Source organism: Canis lupus, chromosome 8 (assembly GCF_003254725.2).
Source record: "Canis lupus dingo isolate Sandy chromosome 8, ASM325472v2, whole genome shotgun sequence".
NCBI lineage: Eukaryota > Metazoa > Chordata > Mammalia > Carnivora > Canidae > Canis > Canis lupus.
In genome coordinates, this window is record NC_064250.1 from 59,464,825 (window position 1) to 59,489,072 (window position 24,248).

The following is a 24,248-nucleotide window of genomic DNA, read 5'->3' on the forward strand; positions in this document are numbered from 1 at the left end:
ACTAGCTGAGCCAAAATCAAGAGTCAGATGTTTAACCAACTGCATCACCCAGGGGCTCCTAAAATTGCAGGTATTTCTTTTTTAAAAAAATATTTTATTTATTTATTACAGACAGAGAGAGAGAGAGAGGCAGACACAGGCAGAGGGAGAAGCAGGCTCCATGCAGGGAGCCCGACTTGGGACTCGATCCTGGGTCTCCAGGATCACACCCCAGGCTGAAGGCAGCACTAAACCGCTGAGCCACCAGGGCTGCCCAGATTGCAGGTATTTCTATCATTCTTGTATTTTCACCATAATCTCTGCTCTGCCCATTCTATGGATTTTTTGTTAACCACAGCTCTGAGTAACAAAGCCTATCTTCACCAGTCCTGATACCACAGAGCCCACACTAATCAAGTTGGCTCCACATCCTCCCTTCTGTCCGTTCCTAAGCCCCTCTGCCCCAGCTCCCCCAATTTTTTTTTTCCCCATCATCTGGACTTCTCTGCGCTATCCTTTGTATTGAACTTCCTTAGATATTATCACGTATTTACCTTTGATAAGCCTGGATTCATGAAATACTTTTTGGATTTTAAATCTTAATCTGTTAGCTGGCTGTCCCTACCATAAGCAGACTCAACGGAACAGATTCTTCTACAAGGATGTTACACTTATTCTCCTTACTTCAAAAATTAAGTCAATCAGCAGTCTGTACACCTATAGTACATCGGAGGAAACTATCTGGAGCTAATATTCCTTCTTAATATTGACAGACAGAATAAAGGCCATTAAAAGTTATTTATGTAATTTATAGACATCCAGAAATACATATTAGATCTCCTAAAAAGGTATTTAGCATATTAAAGCCTCTAGTCTTTAGTTTGATAACCTATCTTCCTTTTAACTATTCCTTTTTATTTTATTTATTTACGAGAGACACAGAGAGAGGCAGAGACCCAGGCAGAGGAAGAAGAAGGCTCCCTGCAGTGAGCCTGATGTGAGACTCGATCCCAGGATCCTGGGATCACAATCTGAATCAAAGGCAGACGCTCAACCACTGAGCCACCCAGGTGTCCCCCTTTTAACTATTCCTACACTTAACTGATCTGACTTGACGCTGAAGTCAAGAACATTTCCAAATCTGAAATGACAGGCTGTATTAGCTCAAGTTTTTGAAAAATGCTGGAGCCAATAAACTAATGGTATAATGGTGCAAAACGGAATCGAATCACCGATGGACGATGGGAAAAGCACCCAAAGGTAAGAACTCCAACAGAGGACATTTCTTCACTCCTGTCTTTTCAGGGGTTGTGTTCTCCTCCTCACAATCTCTCACCCAGGCACCCATCCTGGACACCAGTTATTCTCAAACTTAGGAACTTCAGAGCCACTTGGAGTGATTAGAACACACAGATCACACCACATTCCCACCTGAGCTTCTGACACCCTACACCTGGGGAGAGATGGGGCAATCACAGCTCTCAACTGTGACTTGAATCACGTGACATCGATGCTGCTAATCCAAAAACCACACCTGGAGAACCAAGGCTGTACATGATTCCAATCTCAGGCCAGAACCACAGCTGCAAGAAATAGAATATTCTTTACCTTTCTGTAACTCAGCTAAAATTGCATTTTAATCCCTCATTCTGCCAGGGTGGTGGAAACTTAATCGCTGTTCATTCAGGGTCCAACTTCTCCTTCCTCTGGATCCCACCTGTACTCGTTGTGCTAGGGTTACCATAATCAAGCACTCCAGACCGGTGGCTTAAACCATAGAAATTAATTTTCTCACAGTCCCAGAGGCTACGTAGTCTAAGATCAAAGTGGTGGCAGGTTTAGCTTCTTCTGAGGCCTCTCTCTGTGATCACAGATGGCCAACTTCTCCCTGGGTCTCCGCCTATGAGTGTGCATCCCTGGTGTCTTTTCGTGTCCAAATCCCCCCTTCTGATAAGGACACAGCCATGATGGATTAGGGCCCTTCATTATAACTTAATCACCTCTTTAAAAGCCCTGTCTCCAAATACAGTTGCATTGTGAGGTAGTAGAGGTTAGGATGTCAGTGTATGAGTTTTGGCAGAAGGGTGGAGAGTCACAGTGCAGCCCAAAATCCAGGGAGTTTTCATGTCGTTAGTGCTGGAGGGGAGTAGCTGAACCCTCAGATCTCAGGGTGACCCTCTCTCAATGCTGGCCTCTCCTGAGATGCTCTCATTCCCTCCTGGGATTCCCTTCATCTTCAGGAATTAGCCCATTCAGGACTCATTTGATCCGTTCCCCATCGATGGCTGCGTGGCTGCTTGTGTGATGTGCTGGGCCACTGGTGGCACCGTGATGTGGCCTGAGGCCTTCCATCACTTCTATGTGCCTGTATGGCCTTCCAGAAATGATTCTAGTTCCTCTGTGCTGTGCTAAGCACAGGGGATCATGCTGAGGCTATCTCTGGCCTCTCCCACACACAACCTTGAGTCTCAAGCACCTGAACTTCAACCTGGGCCTGAGCCACAGGTCCACTCTCCTCCCCAGATCATACACCTCCTCTGAAGTCATGGCTTCCCCACCTTACCACAGGGCTTGCTGGGAAGGGGGGTGCGAGCAGTCAGGATGCCAAGTCCTCATCTCAGATGCCACATCTGAACTCTCATAACTTCCTCTCTCACAACCTTGAGTCCCACCCCCACCAGGCAAGAGAACCCCTTTCCTGCTCTTGTGGGCAAGAAGCTCTGCTTTGTCTCTACAGGTTCTCTCCCAAGCAGACTGTCTGTGCTTCAGTCATTTCCACTCTCCTGTGCTGCAGGCACTTTTTGAAACCCAAACTTGTTTGGGTTGAAACCAAACTTGAAACCCAAATTTGGACTGTCTTCTCCCTCCCATCTACCCCATCCATTCTTCTGCCAAGAATTCCTCTTCTGATGCAAGACATGCAAAAGAACGAATTGCCCTGGGTGAGAGTGAGAAAAGGAAATACATCCATATTTCAGAACGTACCCTGCCGTGGCTCCTTGCTGCTTTAGCTAGTGAAAGTGCACCAAACGGGCCACATGGCCTTGCACATGACCCCTCATTGACAGATTAGGCTCTTGTACTGCCTCACCCATGGAGAAGTTAGAGTAAGACAGAACCACATTCTTTTCCCCTTGTCCCCACGGATGGACCAAGTGCCCTGCCACTGGCTAGTGCTGGCCTCAGAAGAGCAAATAATGGGCACATTAGCAGCAACAGCCCCTTCAGGCAGTGTTCTGAATAATCAAGTGTTTTTTTTCTCATCTTGAAGCTGTTAACAGAGATTCAATGCCCTGAAATTTCCAACTGTTGAAATTGGTTGAAAACACAGTATTGTCACATATTCTGGACTACATAAGAAGTAGGGGTCCCCTGGGGGGCTCAGTTGGTTAACCGTCTGCTGTTGGCTCAGGTCATGATCTCGGGGTCCTGGGGTGAGGCTCCCTGCTCAGCAGGGAGTCAACTTCTCCCTCTCCCCCTGCCTCTCTTCATGCTCATGCTCTCTCTCTCTTTCTCAGATAAATAAATAAAATCTTTAAAGAAAAAAACAAAAGCAAATTTACTATTGGTTGTTAAATGTCTTATGGTATAGAATTGGCCAAGTTTTAGTATAGGTGGCCCCACAGGTTTTCTCCTATTTAATCAGAAGTGAAAGTTTGATTGGGTTTCTTGTGTCTTGTAACTACATCCTTTTTTTTCTGAAGAACAAAATACATATTTTGATATGAGTATAAATATACCTTTTCCCTAAAAGCAGAAGTCTAGTCTATTTAGGTAAAATAAGAGACTGTGGGAGTCATGAAATACCTATGCATAGAAGCCACAGATAAGTGGTTGTGAAAAACCTCACAAAAGTGAGAATTTTGTATTAGAGTCACAAGTAAAACAAAATTATTATTTTCACTTTTGTGAAGTCTTAAGGGTTTTATTATTAACTTTCCACATCATACTTAAATATTTCATTACTTCAATAAAAATATAAAGTAGTCTGAATTTTTAAGGTACTGTATGCTAAACTATTTTGCAAACTCTCATGTACTTTATAAATGTGAGTTCTTACTTTTATTATGCTCCATGAAAAACCCACAAAGGAAATAGAGAAAACCCGTTACACTCATGTTACATCCTGAATAACTCCAAGACTAAAGGTCTTGGTTATATTACAAGATCATCTCTTCTACTTCTGTGTAGAAATTTTTAAAAATCCTACCAACAACATCCTCTAATGTCCTTTTACAAAAATAGACTCAGATTTTCCTGATTACAATTTTTAAATTTAAGTCAAATTCAACATTAATTCTGTATTTACAATTTTTCCCCCTCATTTGGAATAAAAGTCCACAAGGGCCCCGCCGAAATGTGATGTCTCGGCTTTTTTATATCTCAAAAGTTCTGGGAGTTCATTTCACTTTGTATTAAACCATTTGTAGATTTGGCAGCAACAGTCCACATGTTAAAGTACATGAATTTTCATTAAAACAATTCTTTCTCAAATAAATTTTCAAGTTTCAAAGAATTATTTTATTGACTTGCCTAAGTCAGTTAGGTCACCTGGTTTTAGCATTGTTTTTAGCACCCTCTGCTCTCTTTCTGAGAGGGTAACCAAAGGAGAAAATGATCTGCAAAAATCTGCTAATCCTGTTGGTCCCTCAAAAAAAAAAAAAAAAAAAAAAAAAAAGAAGAGGAAGAAGAAGAAGAAGAAGAAGAAGAAGAAGAAGAAGACTTCACAAAGTTGCCACCAATAAGCAAGGAAACATGCTCATTGTACACCCAACACCCATTCTTCCTCAGCTGCTTTTCTCCTAGGAAATTCATCACGCCGAATCCATGCAGACCATCCTCCTCCACGTCATACATCCAATGATTCATCTTTTCTTTTTTCTTCCTTCTTTCTTTTTTTGGACATGTCTTGGCGTAGTTATCCATTTTTGCCCTTGTATTATGGTTATTACTGAACACGCCTTTCTCTCTCACTGGGTGATGAGCTCCTCATGCACCATAGCCAGATCCGATAGCACTCCCAGCACAGTACCCTAAGAATATAAGAGATATATGTGTTGAAAGAATAAATGAGTAATTACTTGAAATTCTAGTACATATTCTATTAAGTAAAACACATGTAATATCAGTATGCATCATAATTAAGATGCAAAGAGGAAAGCGAATCATAAAAATTATACTACAAAAAAAATTATACTACAGTAGCTAATAAGCAAAAACATCTTTTAAAATATTTAGGAGACTTCTTTTGTTCAAACATGGATAATGTAAATTCTCATTAAGAGGCTGCTTCCTCATTGTTTTGTGATGAAATATGAGTGCAATTTCCTGTCCCTTCACTAGGGTCGGTTTCTCATCTTGGTGTTAAGTAGATTTATCCGGCTCCTCAACGGACAAGATCATCACCCCGAGAAACACGGGTAAGTGTAAGATTAAACAATACAATAAGATTTTTGTGTAGATAACATACTTTGGCGTGATTGTCAGTAATGTTCACAACCTTTTATTGAATTTAGGCTATATGAATGTGATAAAGCAGAACTTGAGAGAGAGAAATGAGGTTGACACATGGTTTCCTCTTCTCCGAGTAGAAATGTCAAAATTGCCATTTAGAAACAGGTAAAACTACCAATATTTAGAAGAGGCATATCCTTTTCAGGAAATATCATATAGGCAAATGGAATTAAGTGTTTGTGAAGAAATCTACCAGCTTCTGGCTATAGAGCCATCCCGTGCCATTTCCTCATTGGTACATTGGTCTCGTGATACTTTTTATGTCATCAGAAATAATGTGAAATTTGAAAATAGCATTTCCAGTATTATTAAGTAATAACTCTTACTTAACAAGTGGCTATCAGTGTCTGGCAGGTAGTAGTCTTAATAAACAGCTATTAAACTGAACAATGAAGGAAAGGCAAGTGTTTCCTATAACCTGTAGGAAAACATTTTATCTTTTGATCTTTGTCATCAATGACTTGTACTATTTTGAGGACCCAGTGAATAATAGGTATTTTTTAATACACTGAGAGTTATCTTCTTTTGGCATTTGGTAAAAATTCAAGTCAATATTAGAAACTTACCCAAATTTCTCAGCACTGGTTCTAAAAACAACATTGTTTAAAATTTATTAAGGCTGTAAAAATGATATCTGAAAAGATGTGTGAACAATAAGAACTATGGGTTTGATTAAAATCTCAGAAACAAAAAAAATCTCAGAGTCACACAAATTAATTCAACAACTATCATCTGCAGAGCTTGGTATCATATGTGAAATTTGCTGTACAAATTACACTCTGAGAACCCCTGGCGTCTCTGCTATGCTCTGGATAGACAGTCAGAGATGACCTCCTCTCAGGACACATAGGGGACAGCACAAGGACATCTACAGACTAGCAGTGTGTCATTCAAACATTACTATTATCTAATACATAGTGAAGTCCCCTCATGTGCCAGGAACTTTATGTGCGTCCTCATTTCACTGTCACGATAACTCTATAAAGTAGGTGTTAACTTTAGCTGTGAAAACCAGGAAGGATATTTTCACAGTTGAGGTATTCTCCCCAGACACGTGAGCCTAGTGATAGGTGGGACCAGTGCAGCCATCAGAGTAGAGTTCCGTCCTCAGTGACTTGTTCAGTACTTTGTGCATCTCAGACTTTTTTTCTAGTGTCGTTTTCTATCTTCACTTTTATCCTTTAGAGATCTCTTTAATGAGGATTTGGGGGGTAAATTTTCTCCGTGGAACTTTATCTTAAATTGTTCCTAATTTTGCTCCAGTTTTAACATTTAGTTCTGTTGTGTATATAATTATAAGATGACATAGATTTTCATGGTCATTTGGAAATAGAAACCCACTGTCTCCCGGTTTCTGTTATTCTCTCTGTGAAGTCTTTTGTCACTCTAAATTTCATTTTTTTTTTTTTTTTTTAATTTTTATTTATTTATGATAGTCACACAGAGAGAGAGAGAGGCAGAGACACAGGCAGAGGGAGAAGCAGGCTCCATGCACCGGGAGCCTGATGTGGGATTCGATCCCGGGTCTCCAGGATCGCGCCCTGGGCCAAAGGCAGGCGCCAAACCGCTGCACCACCCAGGGATCCCTCTAAATTTCATTTTTTGTAGGCACTCCATTTTTTCTCTTTGGCCCCTTTTTTCTTAGTCTTAGATCAGCAGCTTCATTGCAGTGTGTCTAAGTGGATGTAGATTTTCATCTTTGTTTGTTTTTAAACCTATTTGAGATTTGCCAGGCTTCGTAAATCTGAGGATTCCATGTCCTTCATCCGTCCTAGACAGTTGTGAGTCATTCTCTCTCCAAACAATGCCGCTTCCCGGTTTTCTCTTTTCTGTTCCTTATGGAACTCCAGTTAAACATATGCTGACCTCTTCACTTTATCCTCCATGACTCTTTGTTTTTTTCCCATCTCCTTAATCTTCTGATGGTTTCATATTATTGCTTTACATCTATCTTGCAGTATATTAATTTTCTCTTCAGCAGAAGCTAATCAGTGGGATACTCCCTGTGATTTTTTTTCATTTAAATGATTACGTTTTTTTTAAATTTCTGAACAGCTTACTTCAATCTTATTAAAAATATGACAATTTGTCTTTTGTGGTCTCTTGTTCCTCATTTATGTGTTGAAATTCCTTCCTTTATTTCTTATTAAACATACTTGTTTTGTGTTCTACCTCTATTGATTTTATCTCTAGAGCTTTTATGGATCTGCTATTCATCTTATCCATTTTTTTAAAAGATTTTATTTATTCAACAGAGAGAAAGAGCACAAGCTGAGGGAAGGCTGAGGGAGAGGGAGAAGGAGGCTCCCCGCTGAGCAGGGAGCCCAGCTCCAGGCTTAATCCCAGGACCCCAGGATCATGACCTGACTGAAGGTAGACATTTAACCGACTGAGCCACCCAGGTGCCCCCATCTTTCTCACTTTTGATAAATCTCAACGATAGTGGTTAATTTATGTGTGTATGTGTGTGTATGTTAATGGGCTTTTATTTGTTAGAATTCTGTGAGAATCCTTTTTTTATTTAATATATTCTTTTTTTTACATTTTTTAATTTAAATTCAATTTACCAACATATAGTATAACACCCAGTGCTCATCTCATAAAGTGCCCTCCTCAATGCCTCTCACCCAGTTACCCCATTCCCCCACCCACCTCCCCTTCGGCAACCCTTTGTTTGTTTCCCAGAGTTAGGAGTCTCTCATGATCTGTCTCCCTCTCTAATTTTTCCCGCTCAATTCCCCCTCCTTTCCCTTGTAATCCCTTCCACTATTTCTTATATTCCATGTATGAGTGAAATCATATGATGATTGTCCTTCTACTGACTTATTTCACTCAGCATAATACCTTCCAGTTCCATCCATGGTGAAGCAAATGGTGGGTATTCATCCTTTCTGATGGCTGAGTAATATTCCATTTTATATATATATCACATCTTCTTTATCCATTCATCTGTCGATGGACATCAAGTCTCCTTCCACAATTTGGCTATTGTGGACATTGCTGCTATCAACATTGGGGTGCAGGTGTCCTGGCATTTCACTGCATCTGTATCTTTGGGGTAAATCCCCAGGACTACAATTGCTAGGTCATAGGGTAGCTCTATTTTTAACTCTCTGAGGAACCTCCACACAGTTTTCCAGAGTGGCTGCACCAGTTCACATTCCCACCAACAGTGCAAGAGGGTCTCCACATCCTCTCCAACATTTGTTGTTGCCTATCTTGTTCATTGTCACCATTCTTACTGGTGTGAGGTTGTATCTCATTGTGGTTTTGATTTGTATTTCCCTGATGGTAAGTGATATGGAGCATTTTTTCATGTGCTTACTGGCCATGTGTATGTCATCTATGGAGAAATTTCTGTTCATGTCTTTTGCTCATTTCATGATTGGATTGTTTGTTTCTTGGATGTTGAGTTTGATAAGTTCTTTATAGATCTTGGATACTAGCCCTTTATCTGATATGTCATTTGCAAATATCTTCTCCCATTCTGTATGTTGTCTTTTAGTTTTGTTGATTGTTTCTTTTGCGGTGCAGAAGCTTTTTGTCCTGATGAAGTCCCAATAGTTCATTTTTGCTTTTGTTTCCCTGGCCTTCATATATGTATCTAGCAAGAAGTTTCTAGGGCCGAGATCACAGAGGTTGCTGCCTGTGTTCTTCTCTAGGATTTTGATGGATTCTTGTCTCACATTTAGATCTTTCAACCATTCTGAGTTTATCTTTGTGTATGTTGAAAGAGAATGGTCCAGTTTCATTCTTCTGCATGTGGCTGTCCAATTTTCCTAACACCACTTATTGAAGAAACTGTCCTTTTTCCAGTGGATATTCATTCCTGTTTTGTCGAATATTAGTTGACCATAGAGTTGAGTGTCCAGTTCTGGGTTCTTTATTCTGTTCCAGTGATCTATGTGTCTGTTTTTTGTGCCAGTACCATACTGTCTTGATGATCACAGCTTTGTAATACAGCTTGAAATCCGGCATTGTGATGCCCCAGGCATTAGTTTTCTTTTTCGATATTCCTCTGACTATTCGGGGTCTTTTAGTTGACACACAATGTTATATTAGTTTCCGGTGGACAACATAATGATTCGATAACTCTATACCTTATTCTATGCTTGCTGCAAGTATACCTACCCTCTGTCACCACTACACAATGCAATATAATTCCACTAACTCTATTCCTTATGCTGTACCTTTCATGCCCATGACTTATTCATTCCATTACCGGAAGCCTGTATCTTCTACTCTCCTTCACCCAGTTTGTTCATCCTCGTGCTCCATCCCTCCTGGCAACCATTTGTTTTTTCTCTGAGAATTCTTTGAAGCTTAGGTTGAGAGAACTTTCCTCAAGGGATGATTTGTATTTACTTCTAGGTGTCCATAATATTTGTTTTTTCATATAGCAAACTTTCATTTTTGGTGAATTCATTTTCATATTGTTTAAATTATTTATTCTTTGTTTTGGTTTCTATGAATTACCTTTTATATACGAGAAAAGAAGTTAAATCATATCTGTTCTTAGGAAGGCCTATATACTCCATCTGCAGGTAATATAGATGTTGGTTGGTTGTCAAGATTCTTTATATCTCATCCCACATAGCCACTGATGCCACTTTTTAACTTTTTATTTGCAACATAACATCCATGCAGAAAAATGCACATGTCTTAGATGTACAGCTTGATGAGTGTCTACAAACTGAACTTTATTAAACATGGAATCAACATTCATAGCAAAACCAGAACATTACCAATTCTCAGAAGTCCCTCTCATGCCCACTTTCAGTCATTACTCAGCCCCTCCCTCAAGGTAACCACTATCTGACTTCTTTTTTTTCTCCTGACATTTAAATGTTTAACATGATACTCTATAACCAAATCATACAAGAATTTGTCCACCTAATGTCCAGCAAGCCAGTAAAAACTGTCACTGAGCTTTTGCAGTGAAGAGAGATAGGCTCTTTATTGGTGTGGCACTACCCAGGAGAATGGGAAGCTAATACTCTATAGTCCTGAATTCCCCAATGGCTTGCAAGTGAGAGCATTGAAGGGCAAAATTTAGGCAAGGGTCTCCTGAGGAAGTGGACATCATTGAGTGGAGGTCCATGAGGTAATGCAAGCAGAGATCTCCTGAGAAGGCAGATATTATTGAGTGGAGGGCCATAAAGTAATGCTAGAAGGTCTCCTGAGAAGGTGGACATTGTTGAGTGGGGGGGGGGTACATGGAGTCATGCTAGCAGAGGTCTCCTGAGAAGATGGACACTGTTGAATGGAGGCTCATGAGGTCATGCTAACAGGTGCTCTGATTCTGCTTCATCTGGCCCCCTGAAGTGTTTTCCATTTCAAGAGCCTTAGATTCTGAAAAATATGTTTATTCTTTCTGTGAGAGATTGTATTGGGTACATTTGGTAATTATATTTTTAAGGTAGTGTTGATTAACTACTTGTAAGCTAGTGGGGTTACATTCCTACAGGTTCCCTAGTCTGTCTAGCCATGACTGGTGTGGTATAACCTCTAGGGTTCATTCTTGCATCTGAACTGACAAGATGGATTCTGGCTTCAACTCCACATGATTTTGGCAACAATGTAGAAGTATCATGCTACATATATCTCAATCTCACAATTGGTCTTATTTATGTTTTTTTCCTTACTACATTATTGAGTGGTGAAAGATGATATTAATTTCAACTTTGAAATAATTCACAGAGGATTTCTGAATTCAACAATAGATTTCAAAACTCAGCTTCATGACTCTTAAGAACTAGGGGATTGTTTGGAGTGTGGTAGCAGGGTATTTGCTCCTTTTAGCCGTCTACTTCTCAAATCAAGGGCAGGAAAAATAAAAACCTAAGTAAATCTGCTACATTATCCACTTTGGAAAAGAAACACTTGAAATCTATAGGCTCATAATGTATCATTACTAAGAGGGAGGACATGATGTGAGATAATTTTTATAAGTTTATTTGAAGCCCCTGTAGTATAATACAATATGAATGTTATGTTTTCTAGAAAACATGAGGTCACTTCCTAATTTACATAAATTATTATTCATAAATTATTTTCTTTAATTAGATCTGTTATTTATGGCTAGAAGACTTGTACTAATCTATTGGTGCTACTATTTCAGTAGAAAATAGAACGTATTCTATTCTTTCTCAATAAAGCTTGTCTGCATTGCTGCAAAAATACATCAGCTTTCTAGGGCTTTTTATGTCAAAAGCAAAAGGCAAAATAGTTAAGAGTCAAGAGGCTTTATTTAGCATTCCAACCTAGGATTGTGGCTAAATTCTACCAAAGATTATATAGGTATTTGGGGGCTAATGGCTTAATATGTGGCTCAATTCTTTGCTTGTAATAGAAGATTATAATAAGTCCTTGTTTCTGTAGATTGTCTCTGTTTGTTTATGGTCTATGTTACCTTTGGGCTCTCTCTTCACTTATGGGATCCCCTTTAATATTTCTTGCAAGGCTGGTTTAGTGGTCACATATTGTTTTAGTTTTGTTTGTTTGTTTGTTTGTTTGTTTTAGAAGATTTTTATCTCTCCTTCCATTTTGAATGACAGCCTTGCTGAATAAAGTATTCTTGCCTGCATGTTTTTCTCTTAGTACACTGAATATATCATGCCAGCCCTTTCTGGCCTGCCAGGTCTTTGTGGATAGGTCTGTTACCAGTCTAATGTGTCTACTCCTGTAGGTTAAGAACCTCTTGTCTTGATCTGCTTTCAAGATTTTCTCTTTATCTCTGAAACTTGCAGTCTTCCCTATTATATGTCAGGGTGTTGATCTATTTTTATTGATTTTTGGAGGGGTCCTCTCTACTTCTTGGACTTGAATGCTTGTTTCCTTCCCCAGATTAGGGAAATTCTCAGTTATAATTTGCTCAAATATACTTTCTGCTCCTCTCTCTCTCTTCTTTCTCAAGGACCCCAATAATTCTAATATTATTTTGTTTTATGGTACAGCTGACTTTTCATGGCTACCCCAAAGATACCAATGTAGTGATCCGAAGGGACACCTGCACACCAATGTTCATAGCCAAACTGTGAAAAGAGCCAAGATGTCTATTGATAGATGAATGGTTAAAGATGTAATATATATATATATATATATATATATACACACACACACAATGGAATATTACTCAGCCATCAGAAAGGAAAAATACTTACCATTTATGTCAGTGTGGTTGGAACTGGAGGGTATAATGCTGAGTGAAATAAGTCAATCAGAGAAAGACAATTATATGGTATCACTCATATGTGGAATATAAGAAACAGTGCAGAGAGTCATAGAAGAAGGGAAGGAAAACTGAATAGGAAGCCATCAGAGAAGGAGAAAAACCATGAGAAACTCTTAACTATAGGAAACAAACTGAGAGTTCTTAGAAGGGAGGTGGAGGGGGGTGGATAGCGTAACTGGGTGATGAGCATTAAGGAGGGCATGTAATGTGATGACCACTGGGTATTATACACAACTGATAAATCATTGCATACTACATCTGAAACTAATGTTGTACTATGTGTTGGCTAATCGAATTTAAATAAAATTTTAAAAAATAAGCTTATAATAAATAGCACAGAATTAATAATACATAATTAATACATAAATTATAATACATAATACATAAATTAAAACAAGTATGCATGTCATTTAATATGGTGCCTAGCACATAGAAAGCCTTTAATAAATGGACTGCTACTCTGATTTCTTACAGAATAGATTAACTTTACCTCCTTTTTAATCAGATAGTGTATATTCTTTTGTGCCTGCCTTTTTCTATTGGCCCACATTATGTTTCAGAGCTTCAAGTGTGTTCTTGTACACAGCAATAATTTTTTCATTTTCAAAGATGTACAGATTTCAATTGTGTCAACATGTCACAATTTACTTATCTATTCTATTGCAGGTGGTCATTCCACTTGGGAAATACTACAAATAATGCTACTGTCAATATTCTATTTCTACCACATGTCTTTAGGGAAGCATATGTATGTATTTCTGTTGATCATATACCTGGAAGTGGCATTACTGAACCACATGGTATATACATAAATGTCAAAACAATTTTCCATTCAACAGTATATAAGAGTCTCAGGTGCTCTACATCCTCACCACAGCTTGGCATTTTCTGTCTTTTTCATTTTATTTATTCTGGTGGGTGTGTACTTGTGTCTCATTGTGGTTTTAGTTTATTTCCTTGATGACTGATAAAGTGGAGCACATAGATCAGTACTAGTTTGTAGCTGGCCTGCAGCTTGCAGAACTAAACTAAGAGTATAGACTCAGGCCCCATTCCTAAGTGAGGACCAGCCAAAGGCCATGAACACTCAGGGATTTTCGTCATAGCTCCTCACAGAAGCAAAGCTGAGACAGGGAACTTGCCAACTTTCCCCTGCTGTCTACAAGTAGCTGTCCAGTTTGTTGTTTTATTATGTTTATTTTCTAGTTCACCTTTGTCATGAGGGCAAAGGCTCTAGCATTCACACACATTTGGGATGGCTGCGAATCACTTTCTGCCTGTGAGAGTTTGTGCTCTGTCTCTAGCTTCTCTGCATTAGAGGCTCTAATCAGTTCTTCTGATCCACATAGGCCTTCAGGACATCCAGAGTTTTCTGCTCACTTATGCTCCTGATCTCAGCTCCCACTTCTTTTTTTTTCCATAACAATTTTTGCCCCTCTCTGGAAGTTTCACCTTTTGACTTAAAACGTTGTTTTTTCACATTTTGTTCCTATTTCTAGGTGTGGCAAAACAAGAAGATTTCAGGAATTTTCGTTCTCCACTTTGTTTTAAGAATGACATATAAATAGGTACTCTGAATATGGTTTATTGTGCTAGCAGAACCCTCGTGACTTGTGGTGGCAAGGCCTCTGCTGTTCTCAGGGCCCACTGATACTTGGAAAGAATTTTGGTGTCATTGAGGCCCCATATCACACAAGAAGGCCAATCTTCCTTTCCTTCCATAGTGACTCTACAAAGTGTTCTGTGAAGCTCCCCATCACATAAATCATCCAAAGCACTAATAGGCCTCACTAGCAAAGGAAAATAGACAGAAGTGTTTCTCTACTCCACTCTGAAGAGAAGAGTGGGGTCTCTGTTCCTATGAGAATCCATAACATCAGACCTTTAGAAAGAAACTAAGCTAATAGACTATTGGGTACAAAGGTAGACACAGATGATGAGAACATTCTGCCCTCTTTTTCACAAAAGTATGAGGAAAAAAAAGTACCCACACAAAGGAAGTAAAGGGAAAACATAAGAGGCAGCATTGTCTAATTATTTATAAGATTGAGCAAGCCACTATATTTTGAAATATTTCACTTTATTAAATTTCTTGTGACAATATCTTCTTAGCTGATAAGCTAACATTGAAAGTGCTTCATACCTAGGCTGCATGTGAAATTAAACATTTGAAATCATATACCTATATGGTTCACCATGGCTCAAAAGCATCTACTGATTACAAACAAATCACTACATTTGCCATTTTTATTAGCTCCAAAAGCAACATTGTAACTTTAGTTTTGTGATCAGGTCCAGTGAGAAATAGAGTTGTCTCTAATCTATTACCCTGTGGATAATTCTTGTTTGAAACAGAGAAAAAATTCTCAGCCTGATTTCATTCACCAAAGTCAACTAAATAATTTCCCTTTTTAAACAACTTCGTTGTAATTTAATACATTTTTGATAACTTCAAGAAATGAAATAAAAGAAGGTTGTTTCAAAATCATGATGCATCTGCTAAACATCTAAACAATTCTAGTTCATCTTTCATTACAGGAACAAAGGCATTTAAAAAAGAGATGCTAATATCTGTGAAAACAAAGTCGTCTGTATTCACGTGTACACCAGTCTCCTGAATTTTGTGAAGGAAAAACAAAATGCGGACAACACTCTGTGGACCCTGAGGGATGACCCAGTTAGTCCCTGAGAGTTCTTCATCAGCATTCTGTGATAATAGAATGTGGACTTCTGCCCATTAAAATCCACTGACCATTGAGGCTAACTGCCAGGAGACTGGATTCTGACTTCCAACCATTGGTATCTTTGTGAAAATCGGTCTACATCCACCCTTTAAAAGCACTGATGAATCAGTCAGAACTTTTGAAAGCAAAGAAAAATTGACAAATTTTAGTAAAACAAAGGAGTTGTTAAATACAAACTAGAAGGAGGCAAGACTTAACTTACAATTTACCCTCTAAGAACAAATGTAGTTGCCACGTTAATAGGAAAAAATGAACAGCACGTGTATTGAAGAACAACACTACCTGGATCACTACTTGTTTCCAGTCGTTTACATCTTTGTGGTCATAGCCAGTGTTCCAGCCAACATCGGGTCTCTGTGTGTGTCTTTTCTGCAAGCAAAGAAGGAGAATGAACTAGGAATTTACCTCTTCAGTTTATCACTATCAGATCTGCTCTACACGTTAACTCTCCCTCTATGGATTGATTACACTTTGAATAACGACAACTGGACTTTCTCTCCTGCCTTGTGCAAGAGCAGTGCTTTCTTCATGTACATGAACTTTTACAGCAGCACAGCGTTCCTCACCTGTATCGCCATTGATCGGTACTTAGCGGTGGTCCACCCTTTGAAGTTTTCTTTTGTAAGAACAAGAAGGTTTGCATTCGTGGCCAGCCTGTCCATCTGGGTATTGGAAACCATGTTCAATGGCGTCATTCTGTGGGAAGATGAAACAGCTATAGAATATTGTGACGCCAAAAAGTCTAATTTTACTTTATGCTATGACAAATACCCCCTAGAGAAGTGGCAAATCAGTTTGAACTTGTTTAGGACATGTACAGGCTATGCAATACCATTGGTCATTATAATGATTTGCAACCAGAAAGTCTACCAAGCTGTGCAGCATAATCAAGCCACGGAAGACGGTGAAAAGAAGAGAATCATAAAACTGCTTATGAGTATCACATTGACTTTTGTCTTGTGTTTTACTCCGTTTCATGTGATGCTGCTGATTCGCAGCATCTTAGAGCATGATGTGGACTTCAATGAACATATCTTTGACCACAACAAGTCTGGGAGGCAGACTTACAAAATGTACAGAATCACAGTTGCATTAACAAGTTTAAATTGTGTGGCAGATCCAATTCTGTACTGTTTTGTAACTGAAACAGGAAGATCTGATATGTGGAATATACTAAAATTCTGTACTGGGAAGCTTAATAACTCACAAGGACAAAGAAAAAGGATACTTTCTATGTCTACAAGAGATACCATGGAATTAGACATCTTGGAGTAGGAGCAAATAATGTTTATAAGGTACACAGTAGCGTATCATCAAGATGATATTTTGAAGAGGAAATCAAACATGGGAGAGGACTAAGTGTTCCAACTGAGTATTTTAATCTTTTAGAAGCATGGTGTATAGTTCCCTGACTTTTGTTAAATTGAATATTAAACAAAGTTTAATATAATCCTAATGACTCAAGATCATTATTATCGATAGCAAATCTTTTTTTTTTTTAATCTATGCTATAACCTTTCAGAAGTTAGTAGATGTACAGAACTCCGTGTCCTTAAATCAGTGAGATTTGTGTCTGGTTTTCATGATTTTTGTCACTCTTTCTATGGATTTCAGACCATCAACTATCACTTTTCCCAAAAGTAGTTACCTATCTCCAACAACCCCAACTCCTAAATATCGCTTCTAATCTTCTCATTAGGTAACAAAAATTTATTAAGCCCCCTCTATGTACTAAGCTTTGTGTTAAGTACTGGGGTTACAAAAGAAATGGTCTCATGAAGTCAGATGAAGCTTACATCAGTTTGGAAACCTAGTCATTGGGCTTGTAAGGCTTTTTATAAAGAAAGTAAATAGGAGTCTGAAGGCCTCTTCCATGATATAAAGCTATGGGCTACGTGAATGTTCTTTCAGCTACTCAGAGACATTCTTTAGTTTCTTCAAAATCATAATTTTTTTAAAAAATTTACAGTTGAGTACAACATAGCTAAAGTTACCAGAAGCTTAATGTTTAGACAAAAAGCTATATTAAAGACAACAAAGACACATATTCTATTAAATCTTAGAGTCAGAGACTTCTTTTTGGACTTAACATATTTAGAGAATGTTGATATAATGCATTCTTTTATGTTTATAATTACTTGTAGAAATTACTCTGCCTAGTTTTAAGTAGGCATTCATTAGATAAATGTTTTTGTGAACCAAAGTATTTTTCCAGATTAAAAAAAAATTTTTTTATAATGCACTTCTCCTTATTTCTCTTTCCTGTCTGTTTCTTATCTGTTCCTTCTACTCCCCCTCCCTGCAAAATGATCTGATAGCAAATGTCCTGGTACCATTTGGTGCCCTCACATTAGAAAACAAACATCCTGGGAACAAGAAAGACTGTATCTTTTCAGTAATAAATTTATAGACACACACTGAAAAACCAGTGAGTGCACAAACAGACTAAATTTTCTATTACACTTTTTTGTGATGGTTTGGGTACACAAGAGAAAACCACCTTGCTTTGAGGTCATGTGTATACCCTGTTCTTTGTATTTTTATGATCATAAAATTTTTGGAGACTTAGTAGATTCTGTTTTGTCACACTGAGATACATTTACGTATGCTTAAAGGCTAAAGATATGCCATTAAAATGAAGAGTAATTAAAACAGTTTAGGCCGTTTGATTAATTATTGATAAGTTATTGGCAACCTATAAGTTGAATACTTGTAAAACCAAGAGATCCAAAAACAATTTTACCCACATATGAAAACCCAAAATGCTGATTATCCTGTCCAAGATGACACAGTAAGTTGGAAGCAGGGTCAGGTTTGAACCCCCAGATCCAGACTACCCTCTAGAGTTACTTTTCCTCCTTCATGTTTATTTGTTTGTTTGTTTTTAACATTTCAATCATTTCTTTCTTTAGGGATGCAAAAGATTTAGAGGCATGAAGAGTTGTTCAGGAGAGTCATGATCTTGATCTTGATCTTTAGATCAAGATAAGGGGGGAAAGGAGAGTTATTTTATTAATGAATGCCTCTGGGACCATAATAAATCATGCGGGTAGTACCTAAGCTCATCTGTTACAAAGAACTGGTTAGGCAGTTTGCCTCAGTTGGTTATATAAAGAGATGCAGCATACAAATTCATGGCACCCTTAATAACAATGCCCTACGTGATTAACAGCAGACTCATTCGTTCAGAATGCTGTAGGATAAGTTAAAAATGAACCAGACCTCCAAAATCTTCGAGCAGCCTCACCATCCTGACTGAGCAGGCCCGGCCTCAGAGAATCCCCAGTGGCGGGATGCTCTCATAATTTTAGGACAAAGCACTCTAGATATGATCTAAAATTTTCTACAGTCTTGACATTGGAAAGTTAATCCTTCAGTTTTGAAAAGCTTTTTAAGCTCCTAACTACAGTCCTCCATTAAACTGAAAGTATATCTGGAAGGAGAAAGACCCTGTAGCTATTATCACCTGGGACTTGGTTCGTAGAAGACCTAGACTAGAACACCACTGACCACCCACTGTCTGACCTTAAAGAGTTTGGTGTTTTCCCTAAGGCTCAGTTTCTATACGCTGCAGGGGCAACAGCAATACTAGCTTTTAACAAGTAGGTGTGAAAACCACTGTAAACGTTGGTGAGATTTCTAGATGTTCATTATTAGTTATTTTCATCTTTATCAGGATTAGTGGACAGCTACCCAAGAGATAGAAAAGTCCCCAGGACATTGGGGTAGAAATGTGGCAACATGAGCTGATGGCAGCTGGCTGCAGCACACCGCGGCTGTGGTTTCTTCTTCCGGGGTGGATAAACACAACTGTGAAGGTAAGTTAGGGGTGATGGTAGTTCCTGGCTCTGTGGCACGTTCTCAATCCTGCCTGCTCCTAGGGGTCACAGTGCTGAGGAGAGATCCACTGTGGACATCACAATGAACAGAGGGGTGGACACTCCTTTTTAATTTGTTCATATTTTCTGGATTTTTATTTCCTTCTTCAGAATTTTTTTTTTAAGATTTGTTTATTTTAGAGAGAGAGAAAGAGAGAGAGAGCACATGTGCTGGGAGGAGGGGCAGAGGGAAGGGGCTCCCTGATACAGAGCAGGGAACCTGACATGTGGTTTGATCTCATAGCGCTGAAATCAAGAGTCAGATACTGCGGTTAAGCATCTGCCTTTGGCTGGGATAAGGATCCTGGGGTGTCGGGATCGAGCCCCACATTGGGCTTTCTGCTCGATGGAGAGCCTGCTTCTCTCCCCACTGCTTATGCTCCCTCTTGCTCTCTCTCAAATAAATAAACAAAATGTTAAAAAAAAAAAAAAAACAATCAGATGCTTAACTGACTGCAGCACCCAGGCACCCCTACTTTTTATTCTAATGAACTAGCTAGACATATTAGATAGGCCAGTGAGGCAACTGAATACAGATTTTTAAAATCTCCATCTTTCCTACCTAGTCTGAAGAAGCTTCATGGGAGAAGGGGAAGTGAAAACACATCAGAAATAACCACCTCGTTTGTATCAAATGATATAGCATCATCTCCTTAGGGGCAACCCAAGCAAATCTGCTTCCCCAACCTCATTAATTCCATTGATTCCATTTTCTCTTTGCACTTTAAGCCATAAATTCTCCCCAAAACATAATGTTCCATTCTGTAATGTTAAAATCAAGTAAACAATTATTTACTAATTGCCTCTGTTGACTTTGTGAATTCAACTTACTTATTTTGAATCACGCAGGACCAATTTTAAAATAGAACCTGTGGTGCATGCATGTAAGCATTTCTGTTTTCCAACACTTTTATCTTGCCCTGGGCTTCCTTTAGTCCAGCCACACTGTCATCCTTCTGTCACTTATGCATGGGGCCTCTGTTCTTTTCTGGCTAAACTCATCCACAGGTTGCTATGGAAACACAGCAGCTACTGTAGCGTCGTGACCCAAGAAGGCCTTTGTGATGGTAGATTTCTTTCTCTAGGTCCATTGGGTCACCCTGCCATGGATCGGTAGGCTATTCCTCCAACAGACACACCCACACACAAATTAACGCATACTCACAGATACAAACAACCTTCCCCCCTGTCAAAAAACAAAAATTCCTGGGATCTTTCAGCACATGTTTGCATTATTGCGTAAGACATCTAATACCATCTAGAACACACATTACCTCCTTAATTTCTGAAATAATGCACCATGTGGGTGTTTTCATTTTCTTGTTTACTAGATTAGCAGTCGGCGGGAGTCAGGGTGGTGGAGGGGACATTGTTGAGATCCTCCATGCCCATCCCTACTTCTTTCTCTTTCCCTCAACCAGAAGTGGCTGCCAAGGACTATTCTGGAAAAATCCAGTTCCGACTGGGTTGTTTCATTTACATCTTCTAGGCAGACACACCTATGGGGGAGGATGACAAGAGGTTAATCTAAAAGAAAGCAGAAATGTCCTGTTTTGTTCTTTGTTCATAATAGAAACACCTGACTGGATTCAACTTTAAAAAAAAAATTGACCATTCATTCCTTTTACTCTTTGGTATTTCATACAGTTTAAAGATGAAGCACAAGGTGATTAAGTTCATGTTATTTAGTTGCATGGACTGAATGCCCCTTGTTTGCAGGAATAAGCAGACAATGGCAAAATGGGTTTAAACTTGGGTAAGGGAGAAGGAAGCCATGTGGGTGTTTAGATTCCTCCTCCTCCAAAAATCTTTGTTTTCGCTACATCATTTGTTGCTGGCCAAGAAAAATCACACAGATGCCTTGCCGGTGGCCACTAGGTGTCCATCATGTTCTGTTTAGAACCTTGTACTTCCCAGGCTAACTGCCACTCCCAAGGAGCAGAGTAGAGTAATGTGATATTCCTCTACCCAAGAAACAAGAAATATCCCCTATAAATTGAAAATGAAGGGGGGAAATGTTGACATTCGGTTTGCATCATTTGTTTCTCTGCTTTCTGGAAAACTCAGTAATCATCAGATAATTTCACTTGATTTAACCTCAATGTATCATTTTAGTACTATTTTTTTCAGCTGCTCAAAATTGATCAGTCCACAGGTAAGAGAACATAATTGCATAATTTCTGAAGGATGTGGCTATAACATGGATAATGTGTTCTTATTCAGTTATCTTACCCATTTAAGAAAATACCGCCTTTAACATAAGTAGAAACAAAACTTTTGAGCTATCAGAAGTTTGCAATTTTGTCTACTATGATAAAATTATTGTCTATGAAATTCAAGGTGCAATTCAATATATGTATGATTTTCAACTTCAAATTTATTTTTGTTATCTCTCAGCACTACAAATGTATCTGTTATTTTGAGTTGTTTGAATCTGTTCCTCTCCAAAGAACAGTAATACAGTCATAATTTAACAGCATTTGCATACCATTAAATATATAGTGGCCTGTAATCTGTTTCTTTTGCCTATAATTTTCTTAAGTCCTTTATGAAACACCAGTGGATTTTTATGCATTTAGGGAATAGGTTATGATTCCTCAAATGGTGTTGCAATTATGTGTTCAAAAAGCAAGCCAATAAAGAAACGAGCTCAGGAAGTCTCCATATTGTTCAGTGTAAGCTTGAGAATAAAAATATAAATTTTGTTATCTAGGAAATGTGTGCTCAATTAATTTCAAATCAAATACAATCAAGAAATCTTGCTCTATGATGATTTGACTTGCCAGTGCTGTGAAAAATATTAACGTGAGCTCTCGGCGTTTCATTGATCCTTCTTGGACATGTAATTGAACTCAACAACATCCTTCTAAAAGAATCCTTTTTGAAATTATTGTTAAATTTCTGGTCTTGGCTCCAGACTATTGACACTTACTAACAAATGAATTAACTTGGAAACCCTGATTTCATTTCACAGTTAATTATATCACATCAAAGGATTAAAATCATGGACTAAAAAATGTCTCTATAGAAATGCCACAGAGAAGTATACTATGAGCCTTTAGAAATCTGCACATGAGTACCAGATCTATTAGGTTCTATTAGTGTTTTTAAAAATATAGATAGGGGCACCTGGGTGGCTCAGTGGTTGAGTGTCTGCCTTTGGCTCAGGGCATGATCCCAGATCAGGTCCCACATCAGCTCCCTTCAGGGAGTCTGCTTCTCCCTCTGCCTGTGTCTCTGCCTCTCTCTGTGTCTCTCATTAATAAATAAAAAAATCTTTTTAAAAAATTGACTTGATCTTATTGCAGACTATACAATGGCATGAGTCTGTTCACTGATTCAGCACTAGAAAAAAATATCACTGCCTTTTCTTTAAGTCCATTTAATTGTAACTCCCAGCCCAGATACCACCAAGCTATAGGAAATTCCATCACAGTCATTCCTGGGCTGCCCTCCTCTTTCAGGTTCATACCAGAATCGGGGAAGTTTACAATGCTAAGAAAATAGAGGAGGGGCCTTTGGTTTCCAATCTCTAACAATCACCAAGGACATTCTCTTAAGTCATCATGGTCCTTTGCACCTCACTATCCTGGCTGCCTCACTATCCTGGGGCACAGGACTCATTGACAAGGCTGAGGAGAGGATGCCTATGCATCAGGTTGACTGGCATTCCCTTCAAAATCCATGTGTTCTTGGCTTTCTGAGTAGAGCATGCACCTGAATTAAGCCAATCAAAGCAGCCCAATGCCCTGGACCAATGATGCATTGAGTGGTGGGCATGTGACCTATCCTGCTTGTAATACTGGAACAAAGGCTCTTGCTTTTGCTCTGGATGATGTACTCGGCAGATGAGGTACTGGAATCTCAGTGGCCATCATGTAGTTATGAAATAACCATCACATGGAAGAAAGAAGAATTCAGGGAATCGTAGAGCCCTGGAACAGGGACCCATGATGTGATGAGTCTCTGCACATTGCAGCTACCTGAAACAAATAAGCCTCCTTGTATTTCAAATCAGCTGAGTCAGGTGTTTTTGTTTTTGTTTCCCTTTTTAAAACCTCAAAGGGTCCTAAATGGAATTTAGAACATGGAAGTGAGGATAATGTAAGATTGTTGAATAGCTGGGCTGAGGAGGTATGATGGAGAGGGATGTGTGAGGACACATCCAGCTGGTGAAGTTAGCAACCCCTGTTAGTAAAAGGTTAGCAAAATAACTATTTTTTTTAAGACTTTATTTATTTATCTGAGAAAGAGGAAAAGAGAAGGGCAGGGGGAGGGGCAGAGGGAGAAGCAGACTCTTCATTGAACAGGGAGCCCAATGCTGGGCTCCATCTGGGACTCCGGGATCGTGACCTGAGCCAAAGGCAGACATCTAACTGACTGAGCCACCCAGGTGCCCCCTAAATAACTGTTTCAACTGTTTCTTGCTATAATCTGGGACTCAGAAAATGCCTACCAAGGCTCTCACATCAGGGAATTGCTAAAAATAAAAAAAGACATTGGTGTCTTTGAGCTTTTCTTTACAAGCTTCAGTAAGGTTCCACAAGAGAAAGGTAAAATAATTCAATTTTTGTGAGACCTTTTCTGATATATTTTCAAATCTAGTAAATACTGCAACCCTGAGGGGCCCATTCACTGACACAGTGTGTTTTCATGCTTCAGGAAAAGGGTAAATTTCAGCTAGAAAAAATAAGTCAATATTATTTGTGAGTCATTGGTGAGCAAAGTCTCAAAAGCTAGGCATTATGGAGAAAGAAAAGAATCTTTAAAACCCCTTCGGCACCCATTTCATATGAAATGCCAGAATAGGTGACTTAAACTTGGAATCTTAGATAAGCCAAGGAAAGTGAGGACACAGGATATAAATGAAGCTCTTGTTATGCAAGAAAATGAAAAGCC

At 38.9% G+C, this 24,248-nt stretch overlaps 1 protein-coding gene across 23 annotated transcripts in view; it reads left to right on the forward strand.

Moving 5' to 3' along the window:
* GPR65 (G protein-coupled receptor 65) overlaps positions 1-24,248 on the forward strand; it is a 64,054-nt gene that overhangs the window by 9,677 nt on the left and 30,129 nt on the right. For 10 of the 23 annotated variants that reach the window (XR_007412482.1, XR_007412480.1, XR_007412481.1 and 7 more), the window contains exons 4-7: positions 112-264; positions 5,323-5,399; positions 19,148-19,289; positions 19,916-23,550. Coding sequence is in view for 9 of the 23 variants with exons in the window: in XM_049113379.1 (XP_048969336.1) it covers positions 15,721-16,746 (1,026 nt within the window). In the remaining 14 variants the exon portion in view is untranslated. Of the gene's footprint in view, positions 1-111; positions 265-915; positions 1,240-5,322; positions 5,400-7,748; positions 7,896-15,265; positions 16,922-19,147; positions 19,290-19,915; positions 23,551-24,248 lie in introns of those variants that run through there. The other 13 variants (XM_049113382.1, XM_049113381.1, XM_049113380.1 and 10 more) reach the window with 8 other exon arrangements.